At 36.5% G+C, this 15297-nt stretch overlaps 1 protein-coding gene across 10 annotated transcripts in view; it reads right to left on the reverse strand.

Moving 5' to 3' along the window:
* The window catches only part of ttll5 (tubulin tyrosine ligase-like family, member 5), a 142915-nt gene that overhangs the window by 89416 nt on the left and 38202 nt on the right, over positions 1–15297 (reverse strand). For all 10 annotated transcript variants that reach the window (XR_009825310.1, XR_009825311.1, XM_062042037.1 and 7 more), the window contains 2 exons: positions 13130–13211; positions 9989–10050 (listed from right to left, as the gene is read on the reverse strand). Coding sequence is in view for 8 of the 10 variants with exons in the window: in XM_062042037.1 (XP_061898021.1) it covers positions 9989–10050; positions 13130–13211 (144 nt within the window). In the remaining 2 variants the exon portion in view is untranslated. The remainder of the gene's footprint in view (positions 1–9988; positions 10051–13129; positions 13212–15297) is intronic.

The raw sequence follows: 15297 nt of genomic DNA on the forward strand, positions 1-15297 counted from the left end.
ATGTCATATATATATATATATACATATATATATATATACATACATATATATATAACATGTCATATATATATATATATTTATATATATATATATATATATATATATATATATATATATATATATATATATATATATATATATATATATATATATATATCATATGGTTGAGCGCTCGCAATGTGATTTATTAAACATGAAACTGTTTTGCAACTGCTATTTTGCGTCTATATTTAGCAGTTTTGAAATGTTGGTGCAAACTTGCACGCAAACGGCTGTCCGCCATTAGGAAGCAATCATTGCAACATGACAGACGATGGAGAGAATCTTGTCTTGTCTGCTCGTGTTGACAATAGACACGTTTCTGTCATATACTGTATGTATATTAGGGTTGTCAAATTTGACCTAGTTAACACGTTACTAATAAAAAAAGTATCAATGCAGATTAATCACCCAATTTAGTTTGATTGCATATACTCCTTTACTTTAACCATGGATGGTTACTCTACGGTCAGTGATCGGGTCAATGCATATGCATTGGGCAAATAAATTATGTATATTTAGCATAACATTAAAAAAACAAAGTTGCTATAGGACATTCTGACAGTAAAATTGCATTTGTGTCAGAATATTGGGGTCTTTTTTAAAAGTTAATATCATTTATACAAGCAAATATTTTTACTTCGATTAATCATTATTAATCAATTCAAAAGTGTGATCTGTTTAAAAAAATACCATTTACATATTTTAAATATTAGGTATATCCACTGTCTAGTAATTCCATCTTTGAGCTGATGAATGACTTAAAGTGGAACTGCACTTTTTTTAGAATGTTGCCTATTTTTCACAATCATGAGAGACAAGAAACACAGGTCTTTTTTTTTTACGATTTTAAAGATGGTAAAACACGCTTAAAAGATGTGGCTAATAGGAGTCACCGTTGTAGCCTTGAAAGCCCTCTAAAACAACTTCAAAACCCTCCATCAGTGTTTTATATACACGCTGCAATTAAATATATAATGTAATAACAGACACGATCATACCAATATGCAATATGTACAATTTTCCCATATTTTGATCTTTTCCATCATTTCCAGGACTGATTTATTCTGCCCATTGATTTATGTTTTCATAGCAGCGGACATCTGACTTCTGGCAACATGTGTGTTTGTTCCTATGCCAGAACTTGTAGTCATGCTGCACATTTTTTTGTTTTTGTCATTAAATACATTTTTACCTGCACTTCGCCTGCCGTCTCTGCACCCTATGGTCCAGACCAACAACACCAGCAGGGCGGTCTGCACCACTTTTTCGCTTTTTATCAATTGCACACGCAGTCTTAGTAGATCACCCACACGCCCACTAATAGTATGGACAATTTAAAGTTTGCCCACGCTATTTAACACTAGGACTTTAGGATATTGGGAGAACAGGCATACAGTACATCAATGCCATGGGGTTGTCAGCTACACACAGGCAGAAAATGAATGCTTTCACAATACTGTCATCATTTACAGATCTGGGATGTAACCATTATTGCCAAGGATCGATTGGATTTGTTTGATACATAAAAGACAAGCTATGTTTTACAAGCAGATGCTGATCGCCCTGGACCTGAAGTAACATTTCTCTCTAAAGATAACAAGCTATTTCTGATTATTCTTAAACATTAATGATTAGATTGAGTTGCTTCAAGGCACAACACGCCTCACTCATAATCGCATATAGGAATGTACAGGCACACACACACGCGCACACACACACACACACACACACACACACACACACACACACACACACACACACACACACACACACACACACACACACACACACACACACACACACACACACACACACACACACTCCCCATCTCCTCAATATCATTAGAAAAAAGAACAGATGACACCTACTAACAGGTGAGATCACTATTATGGTGATCCTCTACCAGATTCTCAAATCTAAAAAAAGATGATAATGAGGTTTTGTATTTTGGAAAAAAACACACATACACACTATAATTTCTTAGGGGAGGAGACTAAAAAAATGCCTCTTGCTTGAACACAGTTTTGCACCCTCCGGCTGCTATTTGTTATGTCTGCATGCTTAAGATTCAGTTAGTATTATTCGTAGACTGATCCAGCTTGTCAGGACATACAATACAGAAACGCGCACTATCACAAATATCACCATAATTGTAGGTAATTAAAGATGTGTGTTATCATATGGTCAGAAACGTGTCAGGGCATGTAACACATTGCAGTAGTATTTCTTTAAAAAGAAAACAGCATACCATAAACAGCGTACAGTCAACCACAAGCAACACATCATGACTTCATCAACATCTCACAATGGATCAGCATCAATTTGATGGACTGGCACATATTAGAGACAACTCATCCAAGTGTCTCCACTGACACTGGCGCCTCCACTAAGTTAACATTTGTGGTTTTAAGCAAAATGTCTTGACAACGAAAGATTGATTTCCGTGAAATCTCTGCTTGTCTTACGGACAGTGACTTATCATCAAGTCATTATCATTATTTGTGATCTCTTAGCTCCCCCGACTTTAATTTATGAAGATGTTGCTTTATAGTCCAATACTAAAAATGAACGTCACGCTCTGTGACCTCAGTTGTTCCTTGTGTACTGTCCTGTTTAGAACAAATTAGCAAACTACTATGATAACCCAAATGTGACTTGGAAGATGTGGTATTACAATCTGTGCAGGTTGAGTGTGATTGTAGGGATGATGTTTGATAAGAAATTATCGAGTTCGAGCCTATTATCGAATCCTCTTATCGAACCGATTCCTTATCGATTCTCTTATAGAGTCCAGATAGGTTGTTGTATATGGAAAAAAACACACAATATTTGGTTTAACAAAAGCTCATTTTTATTATATAAGAAAACAATTTAATCTAATAAATAAATAAATATTGACTGTTACCCCCCCTAAAAAAATAAAATAAAATAAATAAATATTGACTGTTGTTACCCAAAGTATATTAAGTGGGATTTTTCAGAAAAACAAATATATACAGTAACACAAAAACAACCTGTCTCTGTGATCACTATAGGTGTATAAATAATAATATAGTGTTAAATAAAATCAGTCCCTTGGGCACAAAACTGAAAATAATACAGCTCTCCAAAAAGTGCAATTCTGCTGCTATTTGACATAACTGTTTGTTATGATGCTTTGACATTTTTGCACTTTATTTCTTTATTTAAAGAAAATTCTATGAAGAGAAAATTTATTTGCAAATGTGGATACAATGCTAAAAAATGAAAAGTTAAAGCTAAAAAAAGAAATACAATTTGAGTTAACATTATTTCTTTATAGGGGGAAAGATGTTATGAGCTAGGGAATATAACAACTACACTACCCAGCATGCAACGGGAGTGACGAGCATGCGCGGTAGCCCCGAAAAGTGTTGTTGCATATCGTCACCCGGCAGCTAAGAATGAGCACGCTGTGAAAGTAAACGTCAAGAACTCAGCCAACACGCCTCGTCTGCATTATTTATAATTAGACAGACAACACATATACAGTGTGATTTTGTTTTGTTTACAAGGAAAGAAAAACAAAAGTTTAAAAAGGGAGATGTCCTATATGTTGTATATATATGTATGTGCTGCGGTTGCTTTAAGAACGTTGCAACAGCTGCCGTAAAGGAGGTACGTTGCTAGCCTGGTTGCTATGTTTCCGGTTGGTCGTAAAAGTGTTCTTCATGTGTTTGTACCCTGCTCAAATATCTCAGTAAAGTTATTCATTGGATTATACCTTTTGTTTTTAACTTTATTACACCTTGGAGCGCTTTTTCCCGTCCATTTTTTTCCTGCTTTCGCTATCTGCGCCTAATGACTGAGCTACGTGACGCCATTTCTTGTCGGGACGGGATTTGTTCCCAGGGATTCGAATAAAGAACCAACTCTTTTTCTTTACTATAGTGGTCTCGATAACTTGTACCGGTTCTCAAAAAGGGATTCGAGTCCGAAGACTCGGTTCTTTTCTTATCGAACAACCGGGAAAACCGGTTTCGAGTATCATCCCTATGTGATTGTCAACAATCATTACAAACAAAACGATGATGATGATTTTACTTATCAGGTACTTTGATAATATATTTTCTTGGATCTCACAGAATGTACTAAGATATTGTGACTCACTTATTACATTCAAACTGCAAGAGCCAATGTGAATGCATACCTCCCGCATTACACAATCCAAAAAGAAACTGGCAAAAAACAACTAACAGTACAATCTATTCCTCACGCTCATTAATCGTAAACTAATTTTAAGTAAGGAATACATATACTACTTTAGATATAACAAAATCTCATTGAACTGAAAAAAATGTGTTTGCATGCATTTTACTTCTATTCTCTATTGACGTATAGCTCTTTCTACTGATGTGTAGTGTATGCTATGTCAATTATGTAAAAAACAAGATGATTGAGTCATCATTACAGAATACTAAACAAATATAATCTACTGAATTGGAAACACTTTAAAATTAAACATATGTTGATTTTAATCTACATCTAAAACACTCCCTTTTGGTCTAGATCAGGGGTCACCAACCTTTTTGAAACCAAGGGCTACTTCTTGGGTACTGATTAATGCAAAGGGCTACCAGTTAGATACACACTTAAATAAATTGCCAGAAGTAGCCAATTTGCTCAATTTACCTTTAACTCTGTTATTATTAATAATTAATGATATTTATCTTTGTGGAAACACTGATCATCTTAATGATTTCTCACAATAAATATATATAGAAACAGATAAATATCAATATGCAACACTTTATTTTTATATTTTCTCTAAGTGCACATTTTTCAAATTGAACATTTTCAAATGATCACTTCTAAGACAGTCTTGTGAAATCACAATATCCCATTTTAACTAGCTAACCACTAACATTTTTTAACAAATCATGAATTACTTTGCACCATGTTTGTACAAATAATAACTCATGTAAAATACAAAAGTAAACTCTCAAATGTTTAAATCATGTCACACTTTGAACTGGACACCAAATCTGTTATCTGTTTCTTTGTCAGTTAGTGGGAAGCCTGGCATTGCATGCTGTTAACTAGTGTGTTGTACTCTGGTGTGTAACTTGACACTGCAACTCTGAGTGAGTCTTGCAGATGTGCATCAGTGAGGCATGTTCTGTGTTTGTTCTTGATGAAGTTCATGTCAGAAAAGGCTGATTCACAAAGATAAGATTTTTCCTCATTGTTTGCGGAACCTTCTTAATCTTTTGGACATATTTTCACAGCAATCTGGCCTTAAGCTTAATTATCCATCCATCCATCCATCTTCTTCCGCTTATCCGAGGTCGGGTCGCGGGGGATCCCGAGGCGTTCCCAGGCCAGCCGGGAGACATAGTCTTCCCAACGTGTCCTGGGTCTTCCCCGTGGCCTCCTACCGGTCGGACGTGCCCTAAACACCTCCCTAGGGAGGCGTTCGGGTGGCATCCTGACCAGATGCCCGAACCACCCCATCTGGCTCCTATCGATGTGAAGCTTAATTATGATAAATGTAAAATGTTAAGGATCGGAAATCTAAAGGGAACGTCCTTTCGAATGGAATGCAAAGTGCCTGTTTTGTGGACAGATGGACCAGTTAACATACTTGGTGTTGTTTTCCCACAAAATCTGGAAGATCTAGGCTCAGTAAATTATGATAATCGACTAAGAAAGCTGGATAAAATTATGCAATTATGGAAAGGGAAATCCCTAACCTTGTATGGTAAAATGTCTATTGCCAACTCGTTAATTATTCCTCAATTTATTTATTTGTTTTTGTCATTACCAGCTCCATCACAAAACTTTTTTAAGATTTATGAGCGGAGGGTCTTCGATTTTGTCTGGAATGGCAAACCAGAAAAGATTAAAAGAAAGGTTTTGTACAAAGAGTATGAATATGGGGGCCTGAAACTTCTCAACCTTGAAGCTATGTGTCTGTCTTTAAAAGCATCAATTGTTCCAAAGATGTATTTAAACATTGAGTGGTACACAAATGTCCTGTTGGACAAAAAACATGTACTGTATCAAAAGAAATTGTATCCTTTTTTACAAGTGATCCCCTCCCAGAGAGTCTGCTGGGAAACATGGCGGGGTTCATAAAGGAAACAATCCACTCATAGTGGTGTTTTCAATTTTATGTGCCAGAAAAAAGAGACAATATTTTGCAGCAGTTAATATGGATGAACTCTAATATTGTAATAGATGGAAAGCCTTTCTTTTGGAAAAATATGTTTGAAAGAGGAATCATTTTTGTCAATGATATTATCAATGAGAATGGTAAAATTATGAAGTATGATGAATTTAGAGCTATGTATGGTGATGCTTGCTCAAGCTTTTCATTTTATCAACTAACTGGAGTAATTGGGAAAAGATGGAAACAAATAATTAATTATGGAACTACTAAATTATTAGTTTGTAAACCTCTAATAAGAAATTCTAGTTGGCAAAAAAGGAACTAAAATAAATAGAAAAATATATAATTTTTATTTAATAAAGAAATCTTTGAAGGCTGCCTCATACAACACAAATGGAAAATGGGAGGACTTTTTTGACTGCCCGTTGCCATGGGATGCCATATTCAAACTAATCTATAAAACCACTATCGATGTGCATAATCTTTATTTTGAAATTAAAATTATTTATAACTTCTTACCCACAGGGAAAATGTTAAAATTATGGAATATGACAGAGTCAAATGATTGCCGATTTTGTTGTCATGAGCCTGAATCCACCCTACATTTGTTTTGGTATTGTCATATTGTGTCTTTGTTTTGGGTGGAAGTTGAAAAAATGTGTTTAAGGATTGGTTTGTTTATGAAGCTTAATGTGGTTTATGTTATTTTAGGAGAGTTCATTGACAATCATGATTTAGTCAATTTAATTATAGTACTCTGTAAAATGTTTATTTTTAAGGCCAAAAACAGATATTCACTTAGTATTACTTTCTTTAAAACATTTATTCAGTATTTTCTAACTTTAGAAAGTTACATGGTTGAAAACGATAATGATGCCAAAAAACATTTAAAAAAGATGAGAAGTCCTCAAAAGCTTATTTTGAAAGTATAATTATGTTTATAGATTATATGATATCTGTTGTTGTGTTCCCTAATTTGAGTGACCTGGACATAATCTGGACTGTACATAAATGCTTATTTTGAAAATGTAATTTTGTTTATAAATTATATGCAATCTGTTGTGTTCCCTAGTTTTTTTCCGTGTACATGAATGAAGGTGTGTGTTGCTGAGTCCGACTTGGACATTATCTGGACTGGGCCTGGTTTAAAAAACCCTTTAAACAAATCTAATTTCATTGACAACCTGGTCTGTGGAAGATAAGGCCCTTTTTTAAAATAAATAAAAAACATTTTCTTGGATAAAAAAGAAAGTAAAACAATATAAAAATAATTACATAAAAAATAGTAATTAAGGAAAATGTTAGTGGACCAGCAGCCTATACAATCATGTGTGCTTCACGGACTGTGTCCCTTGCAGATGTGTTGTCTATGTTGTGGGAACCAGAATATTGGTAGCAGAAAGAAATAACCCCTTTTGTGTGAGTGGGTGTGGATGAGTGTGCATGGGGGAGGTTGTTTGGGTTGATGCACTGATTGAAAGTGTATCTTGTGTTTTTTCTATGTAGATTTAATTTAAAAAAAAAAATATATATATATATATATTTTTTTTTTTTAATTTTATTTTTTTTTTTTTAGAACAGGCCCGCGGGCGACTCATCTGGTCCTTACGGGCGACCTGGTGCCCGCGGGCGACCTGGTGCCCGCGGGCACCGCGTTGGTGACCCCTGGTCTAGATAATATGTATTGGATATGCGTTGGTGTAAATTTTGTAAATATTGCTATTCTGTGTACTATATGTTTTGAATCTGTTTGTCCTTAGTTTTCATCAACCTGCTGAGACATACAGTGGGGCAAAAAAGTATCTAGTCCAGCCACCAATTGTGCAAGTTCTCCCACTTAAAAAGATGAGAGAGGCCTGTAATTTTCATCGTAGGTACACTCCAACTATGAGAGACAGAATGGGGAAAAATAATCCAGGAAATCACTTTGTAGGATTTTTAATTAATTAATTGGTAAATTCCTCTGTAAAATACCTATTTGGTCACCTAGAAACAAGCAATATTTCTGGCTTTTACAGACCTGTAACTTCTTCTTTAAGAGGCTCCTCTACTCTTTAACTGTATTAATGGCACCTGTTTGGCCTTGTTATCAGTATAAAAGACACCTGTCCACAACCTCAAACAGTCACACTCCAAACTCCAAAGACCAAAGAGCTGTGAAAGAACACCAAAAACAAAATTGTAGACCTGCACTAGGCTGGGAAGACTGAATCTGCAATAGGTAAGCAGCTTGGTGTGAAGAAATCAACTGTGGGAGCAATTATTAGAAAATGAAAGACATAAAAGACCACTGATAATCTCCTTCGATCTGGGGCTCCACGCAAGATCTCACCCCGTGGGGTCAAAATGATCACAAGAACGGTGAGCAAAAATCCTAGAATCACACAGGGGCACCTACTGAATGACCTGCAGAGAGCTGGGACCAAAGTAACAAAGGCTGCCATCAGTAACACGCTATGCCACCAAGGACTCAAATCCTGCAGTGCCAGTCGTGTCTCCCTTCTTAAGCCAGTACATGTCCAGGCCCGTCTGAAGTTGGTTAGGGAGCATTTGGATGACCCAGAAGAGTATTGGGAGAATGTCACCTGGTCAGATGAAACCAAAATATAACTTTTTGGTAAAAACTCAACTTGTGGTGTTTGGAGGAGAAGGAATGCTGAGTTGCATCCAAAGAACACCATACCTACTGTGAAGCATGGGGGTGGAAACATCAAACTGGTTTGGGGCTGTTCTTCTGCAAAGGGACCAGGACGACTGATCCGTGTAAATGAAAGAATGTGTGGGGCCATGTATGGTGAGATTTTGAGTGAAAACCTCCTTCCATCAGCAAGGGCATTGAAGGTTAAACGTGGCTAGGTCTTTCAGCATGACAATGATCCCAAACACAACGCCCGGGCAACCAAGGAGTGGCTTGGTAAGAAGCATTTCAAGGTCCTCGAGTGGCCTGGACAGTCTTCAGATCTCAATGCATTGGAAAATCTTTGGAGGGAGTTAAATGTCCGTGTTGCCCGGCGACAGCCCCAAAACATCACTGCTCTAGAGGAGATCTGCATGGAGGAATGGGCCAAAATAGCAGCAGCAGTGTGTGAAAACCTTGTGAAGACTTACAGTTATTGACCAAATACTTATTTTCCACCATCATTTGCGAATAAATAAATAAAAAATCCTACAATGTGATTTCCTGGATTATTTTCCCCCATTCTGTCTCTCATAGTTGAAGTGTACCTATGATGAAAATTACAGGCCTCTCTCATCTTTTTAAGTGGAAGAACCTGCCCAATTGGTGACTGACTAAATAGTTTTTTGCCCCACTGTATGTATGTGTCAAATGTGCATTATTATGTACTGTCCATTTTTACATATATTAAAATCATAATTGTGCATTGGCAAATCTAAAAATAATTAAACACGACAGGCATGGCCACCAACAACATCTATATATCCTGCCAGGCAGCCACGCATGACCTTCACATAAAAGATGTTCAGCTGAACAATCTGTACTTTTGAAATTACAATTTTATGTTAAAAAATAGTAATACCAAAAATAAAAATAAAAAACGATTTTCTTTTTAGCTAGATGAGATTTTGCTAATGAAAACACATTTTAAAATGACACACATAAAACTGATATGTGCACAAACAAATCTCTGCAATGATTAGTTGACTGACTGAATAGGTAATCCACTACAGTCCTTAGAATATACCGGTTGGATACAATTAGCTTGCTAACTGAATTGAAAAGATTAGGATATTAAATAATTCACATAAACTTTGGGATTAAATGTATGTTGTGTCATATTTTTAGAGTGCACTAACCCACAAGTGAGAGCATGTCTGCTATCATGCTGGCCTTTATCTTCAAATCCAAAGGGGCATCACTGTAAATAAATGGAAGGAAAAAAAGACATTAAGAAAAAAATTAATAAATAAATAAAACATTGATATTTCATCACAGTTAGAACAAACACAATTACTGTTTTCGTTGCAAAATTGAAATAAATTATCTGAATGATATAACCAAGGGCTTGTTTTCACGAGAGAAATGTTTTTAAAAAGCTGTAAAAATACTAATAATTACAGAGATATCGCATACTCTTCCTGTTTCAATAAAATACAATACAATGGTACTTCGTACACCCCACGTTCCATATGACTCGGTGTCCAACAACAATTTTTGCCAAAATTTTGCCTCTGATCTTTGTATACTGTCTCGGTTATCCTATATATGGCCAAATAATATGCATAACAAAGTTTGCCTGCATATGATTCCATAGAATCAAGTACCCAAATTCAGTCTCTTGTGTTTTTTCAAATTGAGCAGAGCAGCAAAATAAGCCAACATGGGGTAAAATAAAATTGTGAGTGTCAGCACTTTGATGGAAAAAAAAAAAGGTGAGAAACACTGCTACGAATTGTTTTGTAAATACAAAGGTGACGTCCGTGTGGCTTCCACTTCTCTCATCTTCTCATCGTCTTCCTCAACAAGAGTTTTCAATAAAGGTAAAAGTGATGTAAATGTCTGTTTATTAATTACTACATATGTCATTTATATGTACTTACATTTTTTTCTGCATGTGAAATTTTAATTATTCTCTATAATATGTGTTTTGTGTTAATATTTATTAGATTTACATTATTTCTTACAGGAAAACATGCTTCACTTTTTGTATGATTTAGGTTTGAAAAACTAAAGGTACCATTGTTATAAGGCCCGCTTTAACCTAATGTTTTACCTAAACCCTCCACCCCCAACCCCACCGCCGAGGTTGCAGAATGCATAAAAAATCTAATCGCGGGGTAATCTATTTCACAAAAACAAGTGTTTTTTTCAGAAATTACAATGAGTTTTCACTCTTTGAGCAAGAAAAGCATTTTATTTAAAAACAATAAATGAATGAATGAACTTGGACATAAACATCACCAACCATCAACTATCAACAAAACATGCAATAATGCCAGCCTTTGGCCATATTGTATAACTATTAATATTGTTCCCTTTTATGTGCATCAAACTGGGTAATTCCAGCATCCGGTTGCCTGCAAGTCGTCACTAGGGTTGCCTGTTCCTACAAAATAAATAATAATAAACGTTGTTGGTAGAGCCATCCGACTAATTGCCTTCAGTGGGTTGTTTTTTTTCTTATTTGTGTGAAGCAATTTAAATACTAGTGGATCAGGGGTTAGTGCTGGCGCATCAAAATACAAAGGTCCTGGGTTTAATTCTGTGTGTCTGTGTCTTTCTGTGTGGAGTTTGCATGATCTCCCCATGACTGCGTGGGTTCCGGGTACTGCGGCCTTCTCTCACCTTCAAAGACACGCACCTGGGGATAGGTTGATTGGCAACACTAAATTGCCACTAAATCTTAGTGTGAATGTTGTCTGTCTATGTGTGTTGGCCCTGTGATGAGGTGGCGACTTGTCCGCCTTCAACCAGATTGCAGCAGAGGGACAAGCATTAGAAAATGGATGCTTGGATGGAATTGAAATACTAGTTATCTCAAACCTGAATTTATATAGATGTATGTTTTGGATAATTAAGAATACATAAATCATTTATTTTTAGTGCAAAATAACAACAATAAGATTCAAGTAAACGACTGTGGGCTACCGACTGCTCAAGAACATTTCTGACATAGACAGAGATTAAACCAGCATTTTGGTCTCACTCTAACTGTTAAACCAGCAGAGACTGGTCTAGGATTCCTTTTCAACACTATCATCATTATCATAACAGTACAGTCATCTCTTGCCACTTTGAGCTTCGAATATTGTGGCTTCACCACATTGCTAATATAATGGTGATATTTTCTTATTTTTCCATAATGTTATGGTCCTTAATTACACATTTTAAAGCATAAAATGGCTAAATAAACAAACATGTCAATATTACAGTAGTGTTGGCCACTAGAGGAAAACAAACCAGTAGTACGCTGTTCAGTATCGTGGCCACTGATTGGCTCAGCCTCAGGCAGCATTACTGTATTAGATTAAAAGCGTGTAAAGATGACTAATTTGTGTTATTTCATGTCATGGTGGCTCTCATAATGTTAAAAAAATTGTTTAGAAGGTTGTAAACAGGATTTTTTATATTCTTGCTATGAAATTATTGGATTTATATTTAGTGATTCCTATTTTACAGAAATTAAGTTATCGTGGTAATGTCTAGAACCAATTAAAAGCGATACATGTGGAGAGACTGTAAGAGGCAATTCGGATACAGTGTTCAAAAGTTTGTTGTTAAAATTTAGCATAAAGCACTCTGTCAATTCATTGACTTTCTATCAGCTATTTTTGCTTCTGCAATGGTCTGTGTCACATGGAAAAAGAGAGAAAGTGAATTAAACTCCCCATGGCCAGTCCACCCTGAGAGTCCACCTCTGTAACCCAATAGTCTTCCTTGTCTGACATAATGTAAGCTACACCTGAGTAGCACACACGCACACTGCCAAAGGATAACGGATTGTTACAAAAGCAGTGTTTAAAAACGTTTATGATCTCACTCACCAACAAAGCAACTGTTTCTAAATCATTTATCTCTCAAATATCTCTCCTGTGAATGACTGTGAGTAATGTGCACGTCTGTGTGCAAGGCCCCTAAACTCAGTGGCCCTTGGGCTTCAGCCTAGGTAAGCCTGTACATTAAGGCGGCGCTGACCGTACTCTGCATATACTGTATTTGGGTCATAAATTTGAGTTATAGGAGTAATGTGTAAATGTACACTTCACTAAGGAAAAGTTATGAAGCTTGTTATCTTGAGCAGAACACATACAACAGCCATATGTTTCACCACTCATGAATTAATGTACATGCCCTTTTCAGAAAAGTTTGCCTCAATTTCAAAGGTGATTGAAAAATGTTTAGACACTTTTTTATACACAAAATAACAGATGTCATGTTAACAGACCCTAAAAAAAGAACAAAAGAAAGACTAAAACAGTTTGGAAAATGTCACTCACCAGGCCAAGGATGGAGAAAGGTTCACCTCCAGCAACCAGGGTTTGAGGTTGGAGTCAATGAGCACATCAAATCCATAAAGTTCTACAAAAAGACAGAGACAAAACCAATCAAAAGCTTTTCACCACAGACTTGGAAAGTGAGCAATAGAAAGGCTGCAAATAAAAACTAAGGAGTATCAAAGTCACAAGGCTTTCCAGAGTTTTATCAGAGCTCTATTATGTGGCATTTGGCAACATGGCCGACGTCTCTCTGCTATGGATTACATGCATGTTGTATACTCAGTCAGTCACGAGAGAACACTCACTAAAGGGTGCTACTGAGGGCTTGGCTCTATTACATGAACTAAGTGCATACACATTTCATCTGTCATGAAAATGCTTATGTAAGGCGGAGGATCGAAAAACAAACCGCTTCAAATAGTTTTGTACATCAAGTCCAAGATGTCACCAGCGCTGGGAAGATCATTCCCATCTACATAATGTCAGAATATATTAACAAGAAGAACAACATTCTCACCGTCATCATTTCATTAGATATTTGGAGTGAGCTATTTTGAACTCCACATTAAAAGACTGTGTTGTCTCAGTTTTTGTACAAACCACTTTCCTTAAAATTGTTGCCCAAAGTTTGTCCCGGTTTTCGTATGCCTTCTTAATTATCGTACAATCAAATCACGCTTAACAAACTAGTCTGTTTGTAGTGCCCAAATAAAGAATCCCACGTGCTAGGGACTCAGTGTCTGTTTTTTTTTTTATTGAGTAGAGCTGAAATATACACCATGGGGCCTAATAAAGTTGTGAGTTGTAGCATATTGCTATGGAGTCATGACAGAGTGATGTGTTGTGCCATAAAGCAGTGGTCGCCAACCACCGGGCCGCGGCCCAAATAAAAAATTTTAAAAAATTAAAATATATATATACATATATATATATACAGTATTTTTTTATTTATTAAATCAACATAAAAAACACAATATATACATTAAATATCAATATAGATCAATACAGTCTGCAGGGATACAGTCCGTAAGCACACCTGATTGTATTTCTTTATGAAAAATAAATAAATAAATATATTCTTCACACACCCCACCCCACCCCCCCCCCCCCACCCCCCCCCCCCCCCCCCCCACCCCCCACCCCCCACCCCCGGTCCGTGGGACAAGTTTTCAAGCGTTGACCAGTCCGCAGCTACAAAAAGGTTGGGGACCACTGCCATAAAGCACTGCATCAGTTGATGCAAATAATGTTGTGTGAGCACAGTGTAGTTGTCCGTACGTTCTTGGATATACCACGAGTGCCTACACTTTAATAAAGGTGAAAAACACTACTGCATTCAAAAAAATATCTCGTAGCAATGTACAGAGGTGGTTTTTGTGTGCCCTTCCTTCCCCCTCTGTTTGTGTGCTTATCCATCCCCTTCTCCCTGCCTTTCTAACCAGAGCTTTCAATAAAGTTAAAAGTGATGTTAAATGTTCATGCATCCATTTAATTTGTCATTTATGTGTATGCCGCATTGTTTTCTGCATGTATAACTATAATTGTTTTCTATAAATGTGTTTTATGTTCAAATTTGTGTGTGTCTGGAACGTGTTAATTGGATTTATATGATTTATTTTGGAAAAAATGCTTTGGTTTTTATTTGATTCAGTTTTTGCCAGACCTTTTGGAACGGATTACCAACAAACACCGAGGTACCAAAGTATAAAATGGGTCAGTGCTCTAAAATTACAGCATTTACATGCGGTTCCCACACTGATACTCAGTGCAGTGTCACCCTTTGAATGGAGCCCTTGAACATGTGCGCTGCTCTGGGGAGTGTCATACTGGAAAGCAGAGTGCACACACAAAAAGCACACTTTTTACAGGGTTAGGCCAAAGCTGGGCTGTAATATAAGTCAAAGAAAAAACACGAGCCTTTAATGGCACTTCAAAAGAACAGACAGTGTTGAGAACAGACGGGAGGGGAGGATGGAGGTTTCAAAACCGCCGCGCTGTTTGTTCAAGCATCTCAGGTCAATGCCACTGTTAAACACACAAAAGGCCGGGTGACAGCAAGTGACGACTTGCACTTAATAATAGCTGTCTGGGCAGGATTAGTTGCTTTTAATAACGTATGTAAGATTTAAAAACTAAACATTATCCAGATGAAAAACATCTGTAGGGTC

The sequence above is a fragment of the Entelurus aequoreus genome, linkage group LG03 (genome assembly GCF_033978785.1).
Source record: "Entelurus aequoreus isolate RoL-2023_Sb linkage group LG03, RoL_Eaeq_v1.1, whole genome shotgun sequence".
In the NCBI taxonomy this organism is placed as follows: Eukaryota; Metazoa; Chordata; class Actinopteri; order Syngnathiformes; family Syngnathidae; genus Entelurus; species Entelurus aequoreus.